Source organism: Acipenser ruthenus, chromosome 5 (genome assembly GCF_902713425.1).
Source record: "Acipenser ruthenus chromosome 5, fAciRut3.2 maternal haplotype, whole genome shotgun sequence".
Lineage (NCBI taxonomy): Eukaryota > Metazoa > Chordata > Actinopteri > Acipenseriformes > Acipenseridae > Acipenser > Acipenser ruthenus.
Window position 1 is genome coordinate 20,290,324 of NC_081193.1, and position 22,369 is coordinate 20,312,692.

At 37.8% G+C, this 22,369-nt stretch overlaps 1 protein-coding gene across 8 annotated transcripts in view; it reads right to left on the reverse strand.

The window, feature by feature from the left end:
* Nucleotides 1-705: 705 nt before the first annotated feature.
* The window catches only part of LOC117403040 (cAMP and cAMP-inhibited cGMP 3',5'-cyclic phosphodiesterase 10A), a 115,034-nt gene continuing 93,370 nt past the window's right edge, over nucleotides 706-22,369 (reverse strand). For 7 of the 8 annotated variants that reach the window (XM_059023790.1, XM_059023785.1, XM_059023784.1 and 4 more), the window contains 11 exons: nucleotides 22,272-22,364; nucleotides 18,521-18,707; nucleotides 15,978-16,120; nucleotides 14,885-14,968; nucleotides 14,259-14,409; nucleotides 12,555-12,710; nucleotides 9,255-9,427; nucleotides 8,743-8,854; nucleotides 8,355-8,435; nucleotides 7,648-7,736; nucleotides 706-2,735 (listed from right to left, as the gene is read on the reverse strand). In XM_059023790.1, the coding sequence (XP_058879773.1) occupies nucleotides 2,618-2,735; nucleotides 7,648-7,736; nucleotides 8,355-8,435; nucleotides 8,743-8,854; nucleotides 9,255-9,427; nucleotides 12,555-12,710; nucleotides 14,259-14,409; nucleotides 14,885-14,968; nucleotides 15,978-16,120; nucleotides 18,521-18,707; nucleotides 22,272-22,364 (1,387 nt within the window). In that variant the 3' untranslated portion in view covers nucleotides 706-2,617. The remainder of the gene's footprint in view (nucleotides 2,736-7,647; nucleotides 7,737-8,354; nucleotides 8,436-8,742; nucleotides 8,855-9,254; nucleotides 9,428-12,554; nucleotides 12,711-14,258; nucleotides 14,410-14,884; nucleotides 14,969-15,977; nucleotides 16,121-18,520; nucleotides 18,708-22,271; nucleotides 22,365-22,369) is intronic. The other variant, XM_059023792.1, reaches the window with a different exon arrangement.

Genomic DNA, 22,369 nt, shown 5'->3' on the forward strand with positions numbered 1-22,369 from the left:
CAATAAGCTCAATAATTAATTTAAAAGGAAGTGAAAAGGTTACAGTTTTTTTTTTTTTTTGTTAACTCCAATAAACCTACGTTATCTTTCCCCAGTCAAATCGTAATGCCTAAATAAGCAGGTAATTTACCATAATAAAAAAACAGTAATGAAAAAGAAAATGTGGAACATAAAAAAGCACAACCAGAGATAGTCAAAGAAAGACAACACATTATTCAAATTCTTTGTCATATTATATATTTAAGGAACTAATCTGTGAAACCAGATATTAACAAGGAGTCTGCAATGTATCCCAAATGATGTACCTGTGTTGATGGGCACAAATCACTTGGTGAGTATATGAAACACAATTAGTTAATTCTATAGGGTGATGCAAAACCTTTGCCCATAGCTGTAGCTGCAGTGGGGGCCTTTATTCTGTAAAACAATGACTTGCTAAACATCAGGCCTGTATCCAATGTAGTCATTTAAGAATCAGTCTTGTTAAGTTTTCAGCTGCCTTCAAATAACAAACTTTGCCTGGAACTCCTTCATATCAGGTAATTTTCCGATGAACCAGTTTTGTATTTTAAAATTTGATTACATTTCTCCAGTAGGACCTTGTGAATCTCAAAAGATAAGTGTCGGAAGTAACTTCAGCTGCATTGTGCTTGACAACCTTTAAACTAAATACCATCAGGTTTACCTGTGAAACCAGGTGCATACAGTAAATAAAATAAGACACATGAATGCAAAAGCATTGTGGCGGTTTGGTTTGTGCATTTATTTACAACTGTATTATAATAAATGGTTTCAATGTTCTATAGTACAAACACAAGTATTTTTTTTTTAAATACAAAGACTGCAAATGAATACATGAAAAAAACTCACGCAACATATACAATATTTATAATTTATAAATGTGAAGTTAAGACATCTTGAAATTATTGCACTTGCATATATATTTTATACAAAAAAAGAAGAATCTTACAGCTTTATCAGTTATTTTGTTGTTGTTGTTTTTTAAATAGTAGGAATCAAGGATTCATCAAGGATAGTCTACCCTGAATCACTTTTTCATGTGAAAAAACCTACCCCAAGCTTTGGACATATGATTGTACCCATTTGTTCTCTATGTGTGCACCAATATACAATAGTGCTTTGTTCTTACATAGGAAATGCACATATTCAAGACTACCAGCAATAAAGATTGGCTTTCATTTTACCCCTTTGTTACCCCATGGCCCAAACAGTGCTCGCCCTATGAGACTATATCAGTTAGGTACAACTTTATACTGAGGAGACCGACATAGTGAAGCAATCCCGTGCCATTGCCATATATACATATGATACTTGACACAGCTTCCACAGCAGGTACAACCAGGTATCAATGCTACTAAATTCCAGTTTGTTTTGCTTTATATTTATTTGATATCCCATGCATGAAAAAGCATTGCATTAAATTACACTTTGGAGCACAAACAATGTCCTTTATAGGTTCCAGAAGAGTAGTATAAAGAAGCTATCTTTGTGAAAAGGGAGGAAAGAAAATTACCTCTAGGGGTCAGCATGACATTGTTGTCTAATGCAACACACTGCATGAAATCAGATGTGATGTTTATAAACTACATGGTTTTATCAGGCAGTCGAGCAGGACTGGAGCTACTAAGATCTCCTCCCCAAGCAGGCTCATGAAACTGTATTATAGGACAAATGGGAGCCATGACCATACCACCTTATAACTGGTTCCCTTGAATAATAAGCCTCTGAATACAGAGTTAGCACCTTACTGTAACACCTGCCCATGCTACATTGGTGCAAAAGGTTTACTAAGATATCACTTTCATTTACCCAACCCATCAGAGCTCAAAACCCATGCAAACGATTCAAGAACATGTGCTGAGGAATACCATGTTTCACCTTGAACACGGATGTTAAAGATACAGGTAATAAAACTGCATGGTCCCAATAACAAAAAGAAAAGAAAATATGTTTAGAAACTTTGCTGTTAGGTACGATACACCGGTGACAAGCAGCTTCACCAGGACCAACATGTTTTAAAATATCATGCACCTGGAAGGTAATTTTGTTAAGGGTTTTTTTTGTTGCCATCTGTAGCAAGAATAGACTGCATTCAAGTACTGTTTTGATATTTTCCTTTAGATAGCAGTTCCAACCTTGAGACCAGGAGGGGTGTTTAGTCTTCCACAAACATTCAGTCTCATACACAAACTGTCCCATTAGCACTGCCAAACCCAGTATGAAAAAAAGTACCATTTCAATGAGTTTAACCCTAAAACTTCAAAGCTAGGCTTAAAAGTAAGGACCTATCTTGGTTTAGGGGTTCAAATTAAGGCATCAGCAAATGCAGACCGCAAAAAAAAATAAAAAAAATAATCCAATCTGCCATATTCACAAGCAGTATGGTTCAGGTGATCAGATCATTAGCCTCTATCTTCTATTTCTTCACAGCTCCTAATGTCATATTCCCGGTGATGCCTTCAGTCCAAAGACTCACTCAATGAGGTAACTGGATTTGAATGTGTTCTTTCTTTAAACCACCTTGCTTGTCAGTGTCTTGTTTCCCTGCGTTCGCAGCCTGGCATTTAGAACGGGGGCTACCGGACTCTCCCGTTAGTTAATTGTCGATATTCACAGGAATGGTCTGCGCAGATTCCGAGGCTACAGACTGGGAGGGAATCCACACCGACGCGTCCTCTCTGACAGACAGCTGTTCCCACTGACTGAGGTTATCCCTAAAAGAGCAACAACATGCGTTAAAACCACCACTGCTTTGTGACAAGTTTTTACATCTAAGAGCAAAAAAATCTGCATGCAGATTTTCATCACGTGTTCTCAAAGCTGCAAAACCGTGGACATCTAAAATCATGATTTAAAATGCAAGACAGACTTAAACTATACAACACTGCAACAGAAAGAAAAGTTGGGAACACCCTTGACCTAAGTTAACAAGTAAGCAGAATGTGTAGGGATCATACAGCATCACTATTCACCTCCATTCTTAGTAGAGGTGACAATCACTGGAAAAGAGGATACTGTTATTATTGTGCTCTTTCAAAAGTATATATATATGATGCAAACTTTTTTTTTGTTCAAACTAAAAACAAACGTATATGTTACAATGTCTAAAAATAAATATTGTGATGTATATTTACATGTTTTCCCCTTTACAAACGTTACACAGTAAAGGCTACAAGAATCATTTTAATTGTGTTTTATTTTTATTTTTTTTAAATGTTTTCAGATTAAGATAATTTGATCAACCTATACCCCAGGGGATAGGCCACAGATGTGTTGGAGTTTTATAGCACAGGGGAATGTTTCTGGATTGCATCAAATACCTACTCATGGTTATCCTGGGGTCATCCTAAAATAGGTGGTTGATGCAAACCATAAGGAATGCACCAGTGCTGTAAAAGATTCTAATAAAATCATACTGTGACATATCCCATAGGGGTATAGGTTAACCAAATCTAGTATCTTATACAGTAGTTTCACCCTTTAAATGACTATTGCTCCACATCTACAGCATTTTTTGTACAGTAACATTGTTTAAACTTAGACAAAAGCCTCTACAAACTGCATTCCCGACTCCTCCTTTTAAGAAAGTTTACAAACTCTCAGTCCATCTGTTCTCATTGTTATGTGATTATGCTCGCCCACCTGTTGCCAGTTCTTCTTAAATAGCATCCAGCCTGTTTGACTTGACGGCTTTTCAACGGTGTCAGTTACTCGCCCATAGAGTCTATTAGATTGATAATACAGCCACACATACCAAAACACAAGCTTCATAAATCCCACCAAATGCTCTTAATCTCAGTTGCTGAGTGCTGCAAAAACACTGCTGCGGATATATTTCAACAGGCTGATACCAATGGAGTTATAATGCAAGTTACATGCTAGAAACACATAACAAGGGCTGTAGGACAATACTGGGCAACATATGCCAAAGGATACTTACATATAAAACCAGAGTAGGCAAACCATGGCTTTTCCAATCCAGGTCTTTGTTATAGACATGGTGAAAACGCACAACTTCAGTTAATTACTCACATTATCCAGAAACGGAGTTGCTTACTCCTGATATAAAAGCCCAGTCACAAGCATTTCTACTGTACGAAGCTGGTCAAAAAGAGAATCGCCCGACCCAGTTTTCAATGCGACATTGCATTAAAAGAACAAATAGCTTCATATTCCATTTTAATGTTTTCATTTAAATGTATTGTTCCCTTGAAATGTGTCTGCAAGTGCTGTGCTAACATTGAGTTTCTCAGTTCTTAACCCTTATAGCTGTTTCCAAATCCAGTCCAGCCAAATGTATTCTGCTGTTGCTTACATTGATTTTCTCATTCCAAACAGTCATGCAATGCAGTCACCCTTCAACTCTGCAGGCTCCACCTGCTCAAGACTACAATAATACATGAGGTATATATATATATATATATATATATATATATATATATATATATATATATATATATATATATATATATATATATATTACAGTTGTAGTCAAAAGTTTACATACCCCAATGGAAATGTATCATTTCTAGAAATTTCTCAAACAAATAATTATAGGAAAAATCTTTTGTAGCAAAAGTTTTGCTTTTGTGGATGATGGAAAAAAGTTATAAGAAATAGATGTCTACAATTATTTATTTCAGCCATTTTTTTTTTTTTGCAAAACTCCAAAAATGCTAATTCAAAAGTATTCATACCCTTTGATGCTATAATAGTATTGTGTTAGAAATTTCAATATGATAATGCAGAACCTAATTCTAGAAAATGTAGGTGAACATTCTTGGAGAGTATATAAGGGTTAGGCAGAGGATGATTGCTATCATTACCAATAAGTCAATATCGGAAAATGTTAGGGATGCACCGAATCCAAGTTTTTGGGATTCGGCCGAATACTGAATCCATCTCAAAAGATACAGCCGAATACCAGACCGAATACCGAATCTACAAGAACTGTCAAGAAAACTGAAAGAAACTGTTGAATGAAAAACAGACTGGCAGCTACTAACAAGGGACGCACACAATCTATAGTTTTGAGTCTTTTAGTTAATAGTATTTTTATTACCGAATGGAAATATATCCCTGAATAACATTTCAGTTTGAAACTTACACAATGTACAAAGAGTGCGGGTGAGTACAAAGTTATCTATAATAATGGTGTTGCACAATTTTGATAGATACTGTTTACTGTTTAAAAAGATTAAAGCAGTACGATTAATCGTTGTTACGAGGCTCTCCGGATAGAATCACCACCACAATTAAGCAATTAAATACATTTACTAAACTGCTCAAGCAATTCACACTCACTTTACATGTTGAATACACTGCAGTTTAGAGAGGTGAATTAAAAAACCTGACCTGCCTTAGTGTCCCGAGATTCTGGAGCCTGTTGACAACCCTATCTGAGAGCTATGAGGAAAAAATTACCATAATGAGTGACCTGAATCTCCCTGAGAAATAAAACCCACGTTGATTTAAATGCACCGTGTGTGTAACACATATCAAATAGGCTACAAACTAGTTTAAAAATTACTTTAATAAAACACAGCATTTCCCAGATGGTTCAAATTGTATTGGCACATTGTAATAATGTAAAATGTTATTTACTAAAGCACATTGTTCCACAACGTCTTGCACATCTGACAGTTGTAAAGTTACAACAAATATATATTTCTGTTCACTGATTTTTTTTTTTTAAATCTCAGTATGATCTCCAGAACACGTTTGACAGACAAAGCAACAAAGCACAAAAGTCTACAACAGTTTGCCGTTACTATATATTACAGGTTTACTGCATAACTTTACTCCATGAAAAGTGTGATGTGAATGTGCTGTTACATACGGGGGTATGTTTGCATTCAGCAGCTGCGTGTGTTTAGTGCGTGCGCCATCAGTAATTTAGTGAGTCGAGACCTGCGACAGAGTTCAAACGTCTTCTTGTTATTAAATACAAAAGTTACATTCAATACTGGATTCGTGTCTCTTATTTAAAGAACTGCACACATTGGAGGGCTGTATTAAAATGGATGTGCGTCTGGGTAGATATATAGGATTCGGATTCGGTTCGAATCCGAAACCGAATCCTGGGTCAGTGCATCCCTAGTAAAAGCAAAGAGCTATCTGAAGACCTTAGGCAGACAATTATTTATTGTCATAAAGCTGGAGAAGGATACAAGATTTCCAGGATTTTGAGTATCCCAATTTCAACTACTGTTTCTGTTATCAAGAAGTACAAGACCCATGGTACTGACACAACGCTCCGTCTGGAAGAAAGAAGGTTCTTTCACCAAGAACAAGTAGAAGTATTGCATGGTGAAGGTCTCAATGGTCGCAGGCCAAGGAAAAATCCACTGTTAGGAAAACGTCATAGGACAATCACTTTAAGTTTGCAAAATGGCATTCGAATGATGGATATGAGTTCTGGTCAAAGGTTTTGTGGACAGATGAAACAAAAATTGAGCTATTTGGTCATGCTGATAAAGTTACATTTGGAGAAAGTCTGGTGAGGCATACAAAGAAAAGAACACCATTCCTACTGTCAAGCATGGAGGTGGTAATATCCTTCTATGGGGCTGTTTTTCCTCTAATGGCACAGGAAATTTAGTTCCAATACTTGGTAAAATGAATTCCATAGCATACCAAAAGATATTGGCCAATCATCTGAAACCCTCCACTACAAAACTTGGTTTAAAGCGCAACTTGACGTTCCAACACAACAACGATCCAAAGCACACATCAAAATCTACTTTAGAATGGTTAAAGAAGAACAAAATCAAGATTCTGGAATGGCCTAGTCAAAGTTCCAATCTAAATCTGAATGAGAGTCTTTGTTATGAGTTGAAGAAGGCTGTGCACAAGAGAAGTCCTCGGAATTTGAACTGAAACAATTTTGCATTGAAGAATGGTCAAAAATCACTAAAGAATCATGCCAAAAGCTCATTGACAAATATCCTAATAATTTAAAATAGGATATTATTGCTAAAGGTGCCTCAATTAGCTATTAATTTAATTTTCCTTGTCAGGTTATGTATACTTTTGAATGAGCATTTTTGGAGTTATGCAAAGTAATTGCTGAAATAAATAACTGTAGACATCTATTTCTTGCAACTTTCTTTCCTCATCCACAAAAGCAAAACTTCTGATACAAAAGATTTTTCCTATAATTATTTGTTTTCGAGAAATTTCTATAAATTATAAATTTCCAATGGGGTATTCCATTTTTTGGAGGTGACTTTGTGTATCTAAGTATATATATATATATATATATATATATATATATATATATATATATATATATATATATATATATAAACACACACACACACACACACACACACACATATATAGCCTAATAAAGTCATCAATTAAATTAGACAATCACTAATTTGCCTATTCTGACAATTTTCAAAGATTTTCAGTTATGGTGGTTTGATTTTATATGAACAACAAATCAAAAGAGAAGCAATGGGATTATATATATATATATATATATATGAGAGAGAGAGATATGATTATCAGGAAATTATATGCAATTGTTTACATGGGTGTGTTTGTTTCCATATATATAATAGCAACAACAACAACAACAACAACAACAACAACATGACTCAGAAACCCACTGGAACATACCCGCAGGCTTGCAGAAGGGGACTGGATGCAGGAAATAGTTCTGACAGTGTAGTGTAACAAGGGATTGCAACAGCATTGTAGAAACCAACCTTAAAACGAAAGAGGGAATATAAAACAGACACGTGTGTTTGTTTAAGTTAACAAAAGCAAAGCATACATTACCCTCACAAAGCTTCATGTGTGCCGAGGAATATCTTTCTGTCAGTTCACCAAATTTACACGGGTGACCCCAAGATATAGCATTCAATAACCAAACTAATCACAAGCCATGCATACGTAGGTCACTGTAACCTAGGTCTGATACCCTTAAGAACGTGTTCATAGCAGCCTCCATGTAGAGGGTGGCTCTAAAGATATATATTTGTATTTAAAAGTATAACTCCCCCAGCGACTGGGTTATGCGCCCCCACATGGGTATAGAAAGAGCTGAACTATAGCAGGTGTCACGTCTCCGAAGTATGTAACAACAAGAGCCACGTGTCTTTAATGAACAGCAAAAGCCCTTTAAGGCATTTCTTGCTGGGTCTACCTGGAGTCTGAAATTACTGTTGCAGAGGATTGTGACATTGATAGGTGCCAATCAATATGCATGATGACAGAAACACTAATGGAGACTGGGATCAAGTTGCATCGACCAGAACACTGCAAGTAGTTGTTAAACCAAGTACTTGAATTATATAATTTACAACAGCATCAACAAGTTTTACCTGACCCTGTGGCACTTCATCTTTCTTGTCCCTGTCCATCATAGGAATGGGCTGCATGCCTATCTTCTTCATTTCATCACCCTGAGCAGAGTAGGAAGGAAACGGAAATCTTAGTTAAAACACAAGCACTGGAACCATACTGTAGAGGCATTGCCCTTTGACTGCGTGGGAAAGCCAAACATTGCTTTGCTTATTGTGCTGTTGCTAATCAGTAACAAGTGTTGTTTAGTCTCCAGCAATGACAACACCTCACAATGTACTGTACATAACACTTCTATGTTTTACAAGCAGCTGAAGAAATTACATTTTGTTTTGGGAATGTTGCGTCTTACTTTGCTGTTTTTGTATAACAAGAAAGACAACACAGTCCAAAATTTGCAAACTATACCTCAGCCCAGAATTCTGCATATATATCGTTAGCAGTCAGCTTGGTAACCGGCCACAACTTTGTGACAGAGCACAGGTCACATGCAGTCATCATCAAGCCAATCACACGATCCCTTTCCGAGCAAAACAGAAAAAAAACATTAGGTAGATATATTTCAAGCTGTTACCTCTGTATAAACTTCACAGTACAAAACCTTTTAATCTTTAGCAGATCTTGGCTAGATTTGAACCAAACAAATTAAAGATGCCAAGCTGTATTTCTGCTTTTGTGGGGTTATTGTTTACCTTTGTTCTAATGCAATTTGTAACCTTATCTTATGCTGGAATAAAGACATTATCAGTTTTACATTCCTTTCAGTAACCATAACTCAATAATAAATTAATTTAATTCAAAACTAAACTATGCCTTGTGCATGTGAAAGAAAAGTTGTTTATTTTGCAGCCAAGGACATTGGAAATGCTCTACGTGATGAGCTGGTTCCTCTGGTTTCCACAGTGAAGGTGGCTGCATACCTGTGCACGTGGTTGTTGAGATCCAGCGCCCTCAAGCTCAGTAGCTCTACCAGCTGTTTCCTGTTGCCGAAGTACAGTGCGAGGTCGGTGGCGATAATGGCTTTTCGAATGATCTCCAGCACCTGCTCATACTCATTTGATGTCAGGTTGGAGAAAATATTGTGCCCTTCCAGCTATGAGAAAGAAAGAGATCAATAAAAAGCACAAGCTCTACTTTGGAGGCACTCAGGGTCTGTTTTATTTAGGAAATTCTGGAAGTCTACATGTTGTAAGGAGGGGGGGGGGTCTCCTTCATTAATACTCTTGATTTTTTACCTGGATGGGGATTTTGAGCGACTGTATCCAGGCCTCACCTAATCCAGAAGAACAGTAGGGCAACTGCACGGAAGGTCAACCCAAGGGGTCATTTATCATTTTTTCAAAATCATCCTATCATGGTGAGCTTATACTAATTTTTCAGGAAATGCTGTTTACTTATGGGATTTGTAAGGCATTACCAAAGAAAATGATGGATTACAGGTGAAAACCTGTATTTTTTGTCTGTAGTCTATTTGCTGGTTACAAAACTTGGTTGGAAATGGATGGAGTAATTAAAATTTGTACATGTTACTAAAGAATAATAAATGAATCCTGATCATTCTTTCTAAAGCAGACTGTGTAAGGTTAATGATAAGGGCAAGCAGCGAATTTCATCATCACATTTCAGCATTTATATTTGAAGGACTTTTGCCCTGCCACATGCCTTCAGAGGTATTGTCTGCATTCTCACGGAGTGCTGCATAGATTGCAAAAGGGTTGTATACAACCACCAGGGTTTAGGTATCAATGTGAGAGTCTCACACAGTGTAAGGTTTATAGGGGTCTTAAGATGTGCTGTTTTCTCAATTAATTTTGACCTCACTGGGTTATAATAATAAATGTACCAAAAATATATAAAAAAAAAAAAAAATTAAATCAGGTTTTAAAATATGATGATATTTTACTGAAACAGCAACAAGGTAGAGGCTGGGCGCAATCTGGCGACCCTGCGCATCGCAAGAGTGTCCTGCATCCCTGCATCCCTGATTTTAGACCTTTTAACATCATCTCTTCTCATCGACAGGGGACAGGACAGAATCCATAACCACAGTATCACACAACACTGCCTGTTACATTTACATTTATTATTATTATTATTTATTTCTTAGCAGACGCCCTTATCCAGGGCAACTTACAATTGTTACAAGATATCACATTATTTTTATGTATGTATGTATGTATGTATGTATGTATGTATGTATGTATGTATGTATTTACATACATACATACATACATACATACATACATACTATAGAAAGTCTACACTCCCTTTCAAAATTTTCACCTTTTGTTGCCTTATAGCCTGGAATTAAAATGCATTAAAATCTTTTTTTTTTCATTTAATCTACACACCCTACCTCACAACTTCCAAGTGAAAAAGATATTCTAGAAATTTGTAGAAAATTAAGTAAAAATAAAAACTGAAATAGCTTGGTTGGATAAGTGTCCACCCCCCTTGTAATAGCAATCCTAAATTAGCTCAGGTGTAACCAATCGCCTTCAAAATCACACACCAAGTTAAGTGGCCTCCACCTGTGTTAAATTGTAGTGATTCACATGATTTCAGGATAAATTCAGCAGTTCCTGTAGGTTCCCTCTGCTGGGTAGTGCATTTCAAAGCAAAGACTTTGAGCACCAAGGCGCTTTCAAAAGAAATCCGGGACAAAGCTGTTGAAAGGCACCGATCAGGGGATGGGTATAAAAAAATATCAAAGGCCTTGAATATAACTTGGAGCACGGTCAAGATGATTATTAAGAAGTGGGAGGTGTATGGCACCACCAAGACCCTGCCTTGATCAGGCCATCCCTCCATGACCGAGCAAGAAGGAGACTGATCAGAGAGGCTACCAAGAGGCCAATGGCAACTTTGCAAGAGTTACAGGCTTTTATGGCCAAGAATGGTCAAAGTGTGCATGCGACAACAATATCCCAAGCACTCCACAAATCTGGCCTGTATGGTAGGGTGGCAAGAAGGAAGCCATTACTCAAGACAGCCCACCCTGGATACCATTTGAAGTATGCACAAAAAAACACTCTGTAGCCAAAAAGTTTTGTGGCAAAAAGATTGTGGTCTGACGAAACTAAAATGGAACTTTTTGGCCTAAATGCAAAGCGTTATGTTTGGCGCAAACCCAACACAGCGCATCACCCAAAGAACACCATCCCTACTGTGAAGCATGGTGGTGGCAGCATCATGTTATGGGGATGTTTCTCATCGGCAGGGACTGGGATACTTGTCAGGATAGAAGGGAAAATGAATGGAGCAAAGTACAGAGAAGTCCTTGAGGTAAACCTGCTGCCCTCTGCAAGAAAGCTGAGGACGGAAGTTCACCTTTCAGCATGACAACGACCCAAAGCACACAGCCAAAGCTACACTGGAGTGGCTAAGGAACAAAAAGGTAAATGTCCTTGAGTGGCCCAGTCAGAGCCCCGACCTAAATCCAATCAAAAATTAGGGGCATGACTTGAAGATTGCTGTCCATCAACGCTCCCCAAGGAACTTGACAGAGCTTGAACAGTTTTGTAAAGAAGAATGGTCAAATATTGCAAAAACCAGTGTATGCAAAGTTGGTAGAGACCTATCTCAACAGACTCACAGCTGTAATTGCTGCCAAAGGTGCTTCCACAAAGTATTAACTCGGGGGGGGGGGGGGGGGGGGAGACTTATCCAATTATGATCTTTCTGTTTTGTATTTTTAATATATAATTTTTTTTCTCAATAAAAACTTTTTTCCCCTTAACAGTGTGGAGTATGGTGTGTAGATAAGTGGAAAAAAATCCTCATTTAAATGCATGAAACTCTGAGGCACTGACACAACAAAATCAATTATTTGTTCGCTTTTTTTGCCTGTTGAATCGCTAAACCAAATGGCTGTTAACTATGCAATACAGTTTAGTTTTTTCGATTTGTCTTTGGTGTCTATTTTAAAAAAGCTTCCCATGTAATTTAACCTTAGATATGGCTGGTTGTGGATATAAAGGGGTTTACACAGTATAGATTGTAGTACTCTGCAGGCTGCTGTAGGTAAGGATGCATAAACTTAAAGTAAATCAAATTAATAAAAGATGATCCTAATGGATTAATGTAATCAGTGAACATTATATGCTGTGCTATGTTGTGAATTGATGTGTGTATAGAGTATATATTAGGACAGACATGAACCTGGCTGAAAACCCCAGTTACAGCTCTTGAGAGTGGAGTGGTTTGTGTGTTAGCTCTACCTGCAGGATGGAGACTGTCTGGGAGAAGTGATGCTGCTCCATGGTGGAGGTGGAGTAGAGAGCGGCCAGCGGGTGATCGAACTTCTGCAGGTAGCTGTTACTGTAGCCCCTGTGGTCCAGGTCATGACACAAACAAGCCACCAGGAGTCCTTTTCGCTGGAGGAAGAGAGGAGAGGCAAAAGAACCAGGGAGAAGAAAAAAAAGAACCAGGGAGAAGAAAAAAAAGAACCAGGGAGAAGAAAAAAACAGATCAGCAGATCTGCCCCAGATTACCCAGTGAACCCCAGTGCAGCCACCTCATGGTACCTTGTTGTCTTCATGATACCATTTAATTTGTGAACGAAACAGCAAGCCACTTTGGTGGTATGGTGTACTGGACTTTTTGAGAATTTCATCAAATACTTAAAACTGGAGCTACAGTACCTGACAAGCACATGGCCACTGTTTGACGGTAAATCTGACCGACTTAGAAAATTGCTGCTTTTCAACAGGGTGCTGGGCTTTATTTGATTTTTTAAATCCAAGTTTCAGGTTGCTTTGTCAAAACGTACTCCAGTTACTGTTGTAATGTTCTCTGCGTGACAGATGGACAGGACAGTGATGTATCAGTGGCCAAACGGGTTTGACACTCACTTTTCACATGCATATCGTGAAGGGCAGTCATACAGAATGTTTATACATGCGACTGTTCTGTGTTTAAAATATGTGTAGCCATTCTTTTAGATATAAAATTATCCATTTCATGCTAAAGTTGTGGTACTTTAAAGAGGCATTTCCTGTCACTGCTGTAATTATTAATAATTAATTCCATCACAGTGGTGAAATGTAATGTTGTGAAGTTGTGAATATGTGGTGACCAGTGAAAACAGGTCAGATGGATTTCATGTTCAATTAGGTTTATTTATTTTAAGCACTAAAACTGACAAGAAAAGGCTTGCAGTATAAAGCCATAGTTTTCTCATTCACACACAAGCAAAAACAAATATTAAATGGAAAAATGATAGGTTACAGGAGATGTATCAAAACTACATTATATTTTTCTGAATGAACAACATCTTTGGTTAAAGTCAAAATGACCTAATCAAGACTTACTTCAGTGTTCCCTTTTTATGTTTGAAAATCTTTCAGAAAAAAAAACAATCTGGAAACTTTGAAGCCATTGTGACAATACACTGACAATTTCAAAAACATGGGATAACCCTGCATTTTCTCATTTCCTTTAACAGTCTTATTTTTTGCAACAAATTCAATAGATTCAGCCCCTTGCAGGCTTCAGAAATATTCGATATATTAAATGGATACAGAACTCCACATTAGATTTATCTGCCAACTCCCGGTTCCTCACTAGTAGCAAGCTTGTCATACACCCTCTACATACTACCAACATAATGCACAATCAAGTGACGAAAACATAAATGAATTCATTCATTCACAATTGCGTTTTTAACACATGCATTTATTTAAACAGTGTGAATAGAGTAGTTAAGTCTACAACATGTTAAAAAGGTAATCTGAGGAATTGGGAAAGCTTTCTCAAATATGTGTTCAGTGGTGTACCTTGAATTACAGTAGAATACTTTCTGTTATTGCACAAATATACCCCCATGGCATCTCTTGAGGACTTCCTCATCTGCTAGCATACTTTACTACAACTTAGACAAACTCATGTCAATAACCTACAACCGCTGTACAGCAGCCACATACCTCCAGTTCTGTGAAGAGCCCCTCGTTCTTCTGCAGGATGGCATACATGCAGTGTGCTACAGTAACTGCATGTTTCCAGTTGTGATAGGGAACGCGACGGTAGTTCTTCCTCACTGACATGGTAAATCGGCACAGCTTCTCAAGTTCAAAGCTGCACAGAGAGGTAGATAGCAACAGGAAAAAAGAGACAGGCAGCCTATTAAATCAGGCAGAGCAGAGCTGCCCCAGATAAGGTTACTCCTCTCTACAATTTGTCAAAATAATGGTCTGCATTTGACTTTTAATATGCGAGGTGATGAATCTCTTCAGGTGCTCGTCCTTTGCTGGCCTGTGCTAGGTCCCGGGAGCGTGCTCACCCTCTCGGTCGCTCACCCTCTCGCTCGCTCAAGCAATACTGCTGGAGTTTCCAGGGCTGCTGCCAGTATGAACAGATATGACACTGTCAAGTGTAATGCTGTTTGTGTGGTTTTAATTGGCAGCATCTGTTCCACACACAGGCAGACAATATTATTATGATGATGACATGCACCTTTTCAACTACATTGTTTACTACTACCACAACTACTACGACTACTACTACTACTAGTTTAGAGACATAAAAAAGCAAGTATATTTTTAGCCCCAACCTGTTTTTTCCACAAACATTATGAACCATGTAGACAAATATGCCTGGCCAAAGTTCCTCAAAAGGGCTGATATCAAAGTGAAATCTAGGAGAAAGAAATTAAAAGTTGAGAATTATTATTATTATTTAGCAGACATCTTTATCCAAGGCAACTAACAGAGACTAGGGTGTGTGAACTATGCATCAGCTGCAGAGTCACTTACAACTACGTCTCACCCGAAAGACGGAGCACAAGGAGGTTAAGTGACTTGCTCAGGGTCACACAATGAGTCTGTGGCTGAGGTGGGATTTGAACCGGGGACCTCCTGGTTACAACCCCTTTTCTTTAACCACTGGACCACACAGCCTTGCAATGCGAATGTTGCTCCCCCCTCAATTGTATTAAAGATTGTGAGTTTAGCACAACTGAGATTGGCATTATTATCTGAAACTAATAACTTGATGTTAATCTGACATGTTTAAATGCATAATCCTCTTTGTGTTTGGCAGTGACATTTTAAAGTGATTTTCAGGCATTACTGTCACAGCTAGGTGGCAATGGAGGGGTCCTTAAATTCTAGATAGACTACAGGCAAAGCATTAAGGCGGTCTCTGATAATGGACCTGGAATGAAGTAATTCACAAGGAGGAAATGCACGTTACTACTGTATGTATTTCAAGGGCCTTTATCATCTAGCAATGGACCCGGAGTTGGCCATTTGATCAATAAACATGTATTAAACAATCTGGTACCAGTTAAATAAAGCTCTCCGTTGTCTCTCCTTACTTTCAGGTACAATGTTACCGTTTCACTTCCTGGGTAATTTGACCTTAGAAGTGGCTAGTTGTTTATTATCAAGAGAGAAGGTACTGAAGAGGTACATACCTCCAGGTGACTCTAAAGGTGAAATGCCCCAGGAAGAGCAAGACTCCCTAAAAGTCAGGTAAATAAACAAACCTTTATTTAACCTCATACAGCACCATATATATATATATATATATATATATATATATATATATATATATATATATATATATACACACACACACATGAAATATGACATATTTGCAGAAGTATTTAGTAACGCATGTCAGTTCTCAGGTACGATTCTTACAGCTCTATCTCTTTATACATGGGAACAGGAAGTGTCAGAGTTGTGAGATTCTTCCACTCCTCTGAAGTACAGATGCTGTGATAAGAGAGTTTCTCCATAGTCACTCGGTAAATACACTCTGAATGTCGTATCCTGTGGTACATCTGTAAATGACAAATAAAGTAAACTTCAATTGTTTAACAACACAGTGCACAACAAAACACTTTACACCAGACAAGGCCATGTGAAACATAATGCCAAACAAGTAAATAAAGCCATTTAGAAAAATGCAGACTTTTAAAATAATAAAGCAGATAACACAATAGGAAAACAACTGTAATAAATATGAGCATTTAAGATGTAGGCTTCAAACACCCGCATATTTACTTTTATGTCTGCACCAGCTGAATTTGAGTTTGATGATGAGTTATCAGGTTACAAAACAGAAACGAATTGCTATAGGTGCCAAAAGTGTTATTTAAGCAAAGTTCCTGTTCCTTTGGGTGGAGCATTTCCAATGGGAAAATTCTATTTCACCACAAGGTTGCTCCCTAAGCTGAAGTGTTCTCTTAGGCGGTGTTCCGATACGCGGAGACTGCTGTATTTTAATGCTGTTGTGAAAACTCTCCATTGTGGGTCAATAAGCAACTTGGAGCTCAATTTTGTACAGCATAAAACAGTTAATATAATACACTAGCAAGAAACAAGATTTGTATGCAGTTTTTTTTTTTAAAAATATTAATATTGTTTTTTGTTATAAAAAAAAAAAGGAGGACAAACTTAAAATTAGGCTCTTTAATTTAAGTGTGGTTCATTGGCTTTCGATGCTAATTCACAATGTTAACAAATGAGTCAAATGTTATTGTGGTTACATGTGTGTTATTTTCCACCTAGACTGGTCTGACACGACCAAACGTATTTTACTTTATAAGGTGTTTGAGCTGGACTTGAACCTGGGGCTTAAGAAATGAAAACAAACCCATATCCTCTTATTTTCATGAGTACTGGGAGTTTCATTTGTGAAATCACATTAACACCCTTTAGCTGGAGCGAAATGTTACATCAAACTCCTTCTTCACTATACTTCCAAAGCTCTTCACACGTAGCTGCATTCAGTCCCTGCTAGGCTCATCCTCCCTCACTCTGAGGCCCACTTTCTAAGTTCCTATTGAGTACAGGTCATAACCTCTCAAATGTAACCTAAGAATGAGGACACAAGCCACTTTAAACTATGGGTTATGAAAGAACAACAGTTTTACAATTATTTATATCTTGCACAGCAACTTGTTTTACACTACAATTATTTTTATTATACTGTATAACATGATGATCGTGTTATGTATGGGCATACAGAACTGCTCAAATTACATTTGATGGAATATCTTTAAACTATATCTATGCCTTGTATAATAAGCTGTTAAAACAATACTTAACATCATAAAAGGATGCTTGATGTCTGGTTACAGTATGGCTATTTATAAGCATATGGACTTGGTGTGCTTTATAATTTAAATCAGCATAACCAGACACTCAGTAGCATGCTGTTATGGCAGAAAAACAGAAGAAAAATAGTCAAATGCATCCGCCTGTCTACAGGTAGGTGCCAAGTTACCCAGAAAAGGATGATCTGCACTGTAACAGAGGATTCACCTTAGAGCGTGTGTGATATAATAAACCATATTAGGCCAGTCAGTTATTTACACTTAAAAGAGCAGAGTGATATACATTTATCAAGGTACTTACATGAAATACAATTTACAAGGAAAACTGATAAAGTAACAAAACTAATAACAAATGCCTTAGGTGCAACATTGGATCCACAAATTAAACTCCTAAGTTGTTTGTTATTGGTTTTGTAACAAACAATTAAAAGGTTCTTTTCCCAAAGAATGGTGCAAATTGCATTTTGGCAGACCTGGCACAAAATGTTTTGAACAGCCTGACAATGAGAGGGGGAGAGTGTATAGGGGCCCCCACTTAATGAATCTCAACAAATAAATACAAATAATAATAATAATAATAATAATAATAATAATAATAATAATAATAATATTCAAGAACAGGAATACCATAGATTTTCAAAAAGCATGTGCATACATGACAGACTTTTCTGAGGATCAGTAGATTTTCAGATGAATTGAATGTGTTGAAAGTCCTATGTCAGGAATTGCAAACCTTGATTATGCATTTGTTAATATCTCACAAACACCTTTGTAAACCCAGTGCAGCCTTGTTATTTTACAATTTCAGTTCATTCACAGTTAGGCCATGTTGACAGTGATCATTTCATGTACCAGTGCAAGGACCCCTCACCATTCACTGCCCTCAGCATATATTTTTTCATGTGTGAGATCGCAAAAAACAACAAGGGAGCACTGTAGTCTAAAGAAACCAAAATAAACACAAACTTTAAAACAGGTTAAAACATGTCTCTTTACTTGGAGTAACAATAAATTTTAGGTTAGTTAATAAAGAGGTCAGACTAATGAACAGAGTAGTTTTATATTACAGTTTACTTTATTACAGTCTTTCAGTATTGAGTTTAAAAACATACTTCCACTTACATTAGCACAGTGTAAGGCCAAAGCACAAAAGACTGCAAACATTTTAAAGTTGTTCTCGTCTGTTTTAGTGAAGGCACTTCCGCTTAATTTGTTCACCATCTGTACAACACCTATAACTGTCCCCCGGCTGACGATAGGCATGCACAGGATATTCCGGGTTGTGTAGCCTGTGTAAAGGTCCACTTCTCTGTAGAAACAGGAAACAGAAACATACTTGGGGGGTCTGATCTTTTTTTTTCTCTATAATGATTCAATGGAATCAACCAAAATCACACATTTCTCAAATTATAAATTTATTTCCAAAAAAAATGAAGTGTCACAATTATTGGCACCCTTGTTTTCTGTACTTTGTGCACCCTCCCCTTGCAAGGATAACGGCACTGAGTCTTTTTCTGTAATGTTTAATGAGATTGGAGAACACATTGGGAGGGATCTTAGACCATTCCTCCATACAGAATCTTTCCAGATCTTTGATATCCTTCGGTCTGCGCTTATGTACTGCCCTCTTCAATTGAAACCACAGGTTTTCAATGGGGTTCAAGTCCGGAGACTGAGATGGCCATTGCAAAATGTTGATTTTGTGGTCAATGGAAGATCCACTTGTGGCCAAGTTTCAGCCTCCTGGCAGAGGCAACCAGGTTTTTGGCTAAAATGTCCTGGTACTGGGTAGAGTTCATGATGCCGTTGATCTTAACAAGGGCCCCAGGACCAGTGGAAGCAAAACAGCCCCATAACATCAAAGATCCACCACCATATTTTACAGTAGGTATGAGGTTCTTTTCTGCACATGCATCCTTCTTTCAACACCAAACCCACCGCTGGTGTGCGTGGCCAAAGAGCTCTATTTTCGTCTCATATGACCATAGCACCCAGTTCCAATCGAAGTGCCAATGCCGTTTAGCAAACTCCAGGCGCTTACGTTTGTTGGTTGCTCTCAATAAAGGCTTTTTTCTGGCAACCCTTCCAAATAGCCTATTGGCATGGAGGTGGCGTCTAATTGTAGATTTGGAGACTTAATGACCCCAAGATGCAACCAAGTTCTGTAATTCTCCAACTGTGGCCCTTGGATTTCCTTTTGCCTCCCGAACTATCTGACTCACTGTGCATGGGGGCAAGATACACTTGCGTCCTCTACCAGGCAAGTTTACCACTGTTCCGGTGGTTTTGAACTTCTTAATTATTGCCCTAATAGTGGTAAGTGGTATATTTCGTTTTTTAGCTATTGTTTGGTGCCCATTGCCTGATTTATGAAGGTCAACAACCATTTGTCTCTTTTCATTTGTGAGTTCTTTGCCTTTCCCCATGGTGATGGATGACAAATGGATTTCGTATGCGTGTTACCTCATTTTTATACCCCAGTGAAACAGGAAGCCACAATACAGTTCCTTAAGACTGAGATGAACTTAAAGGAGTAGAATGTTAATGCAGATTTAATTTTGTTTGATTTTATTTATAAGAATCTTTAGGGGTGCCAATAATTCTGACATCTATCTTTGAGAAAAAAATGTATTTGTTAATAAAAAACTTTTTTCTCTGTGCAATTGTATTAGAATAAAATAATATGGTTTTCCCATAGATTTGAGCATAAAATTTTATACAGCCTTTTTTGCTCATCTTTATCAAGGGTGCCAATAATTTTGGAGGTGACTGTATATAATATATATACTGTATATATATATATATATATACGTGCTCAAATTTGTTGGTACCCCTCCACAAAAAATGAAGAATGCACAATTTTCTGTTAAATAACTTGAAACTGACAAAAGTAATTGGCATCCACCATTGTTTATTCCACAACCTTTAGAGGCAATCACTGCAATCAAACGTTTTCTGTAGCTCTCAATGAGACTTCTGCACCTGTTAACAGGTAGTTTGGCCCACTCTTCCTGAGCAAACTGCTCCAGCTGTCTCAGGTTTGATGGGTGCCTTCTCCAGACTGCAAGTTTCAGCTCTTTCCATAGATGTTCGATAGGATTCAGATCAGGACTCATAGAAGGCCACTTCAGAATAGTCCAATGTTTTGTTCTTATCCATTCTTGGGTGCTTTTAGCTGTGTGTTTTGGGTCATTATCCTGTTGGAGGACCCATGACCTGCGACTGAGACAGAGCTTTCTGACACTGGGCAGTACGTTTCGCTCCAGAATGCCTTGATAGTCTTGAGATTTCATTGTGCCCTGCACAGATTCAAGGCACCCTGTGCCAGGCGCAGCAAAGCAGCCCCAAAACATAACTGAGCCTCCTCCATGTTTCACTGTAGGTATGGTGTTCTTTTCTTTGAAAGCTTCATTTTTTCATCTGTGAACATACAGCTGATGTGACTTGCCAAAAAGCTCCAGTTTTGACTCATCTGTCCAAAGGACATTCTCCCAGAAGGATTGTGGCTTGTCAATATGCATTTTAGCAAATTCCAGTCTGGCTTTTTTATGTTTTTCTTCCATGGAGCCCACTTTCGCTCAAAAAGCGACGGATGGTGCGATCAGAAACTGATGTACCTTCACCTTGGAGTTCAGCTTGTATCTCTTTGGCAGTTATCCTTGGTTCTTTTTCTACCATTCGCACTATCCTTCTGTTCAATCTGGGGTCGATTTTCCTCTTGCGGCCGCGCCCAGGGAGGTTGGCTATAGTTCCATGGACCTTAAACTTCTTAATAATATTTGCAACTGTTGTCACAGGAACATCAAGCTGCTTGGAGATGGTCTTGTAGCCTTTACCTTTACCATGCGTGTCTATTATTTTCTTTCTGATCTCCTCAGACAACTCTCTCCTTTGCTTTCTCTAGTCCATGTTCAGTGTGGTGCACACAATGATACCAAACAGTACAGTGACTACTTTTCTCCATTTAAATAGGCTGAATGACTGATTACAAGATTGGAGACATGTGTGATACTAATTAAAGAAACTAATTCGTTTGAAATATCACTATAATCCAATTATTTATTATCTTTTCTAAGGGGTACCAACAAATGTGTCCAGGCCATTTTAGAATATCTTTGTAGAATAAGCAATAATTCATCTCTTTTCACAGCTTCTTTGCTTTATTCTATGACATACCAAAGGCATGCAAGTATACATGATAAAATAGCTTTTAATTTCATCACTTTTCAGGAGGAATGAAGCATTATTTCAATGAGCTGTAAGGGTACCAACAAATTTGAGCACGTCTATATATATACACACACACACACACGCCCTTCTCAAAAAGAAAGAGAAATGTCCTTGACCATTGGTTAAAGAATAGTCCTCAGAGACAGAATATTCATGAAGGCATCTATCACGTTAATAGAAAACATGTTCATGGATTTTAACCCCAATATCAAAAATTATATTAGGGAGGGGTACACAGAAGGCTGTATCAGGGTTAACCCTGAAATTAGTTATGGAAACTGTAGCTTTGTTGTATCTGTGTAACAGTGTGCTGCTCTTGTAATTTACCAAACTGTTTTAAATACCATAAACAAATAAGAATGTCAGTAACTTAAATATCCCCCAAAAGATGTAAATACAAATTACAAACTTAAGCCCATTAGTAACATGAAAGAGAAGATTACCAAGGCCTACATCCACAAAGTACAGACACACAGACCTGATTCCCCAGATTTCTGTAAATATAACTGCCAGGATTCTACCAACACTGTATTTAGGGACAAACCCAGTAGCCAGGCTAGATTTACAAAGCATTTCAAAATCTTCAAAACAGCCACTGGCTCATGATGAACCATGACCCCCCTCCAAGTTCCCACCTGCTTACCTGTTGAAGCGTGGGTCTGCATAGGCATCGGGAATATTTAGGACTTCACCTGTTCGCGCCACTTGTCCCGCTATTCCTTTTTCTATAGAAAACCTAAA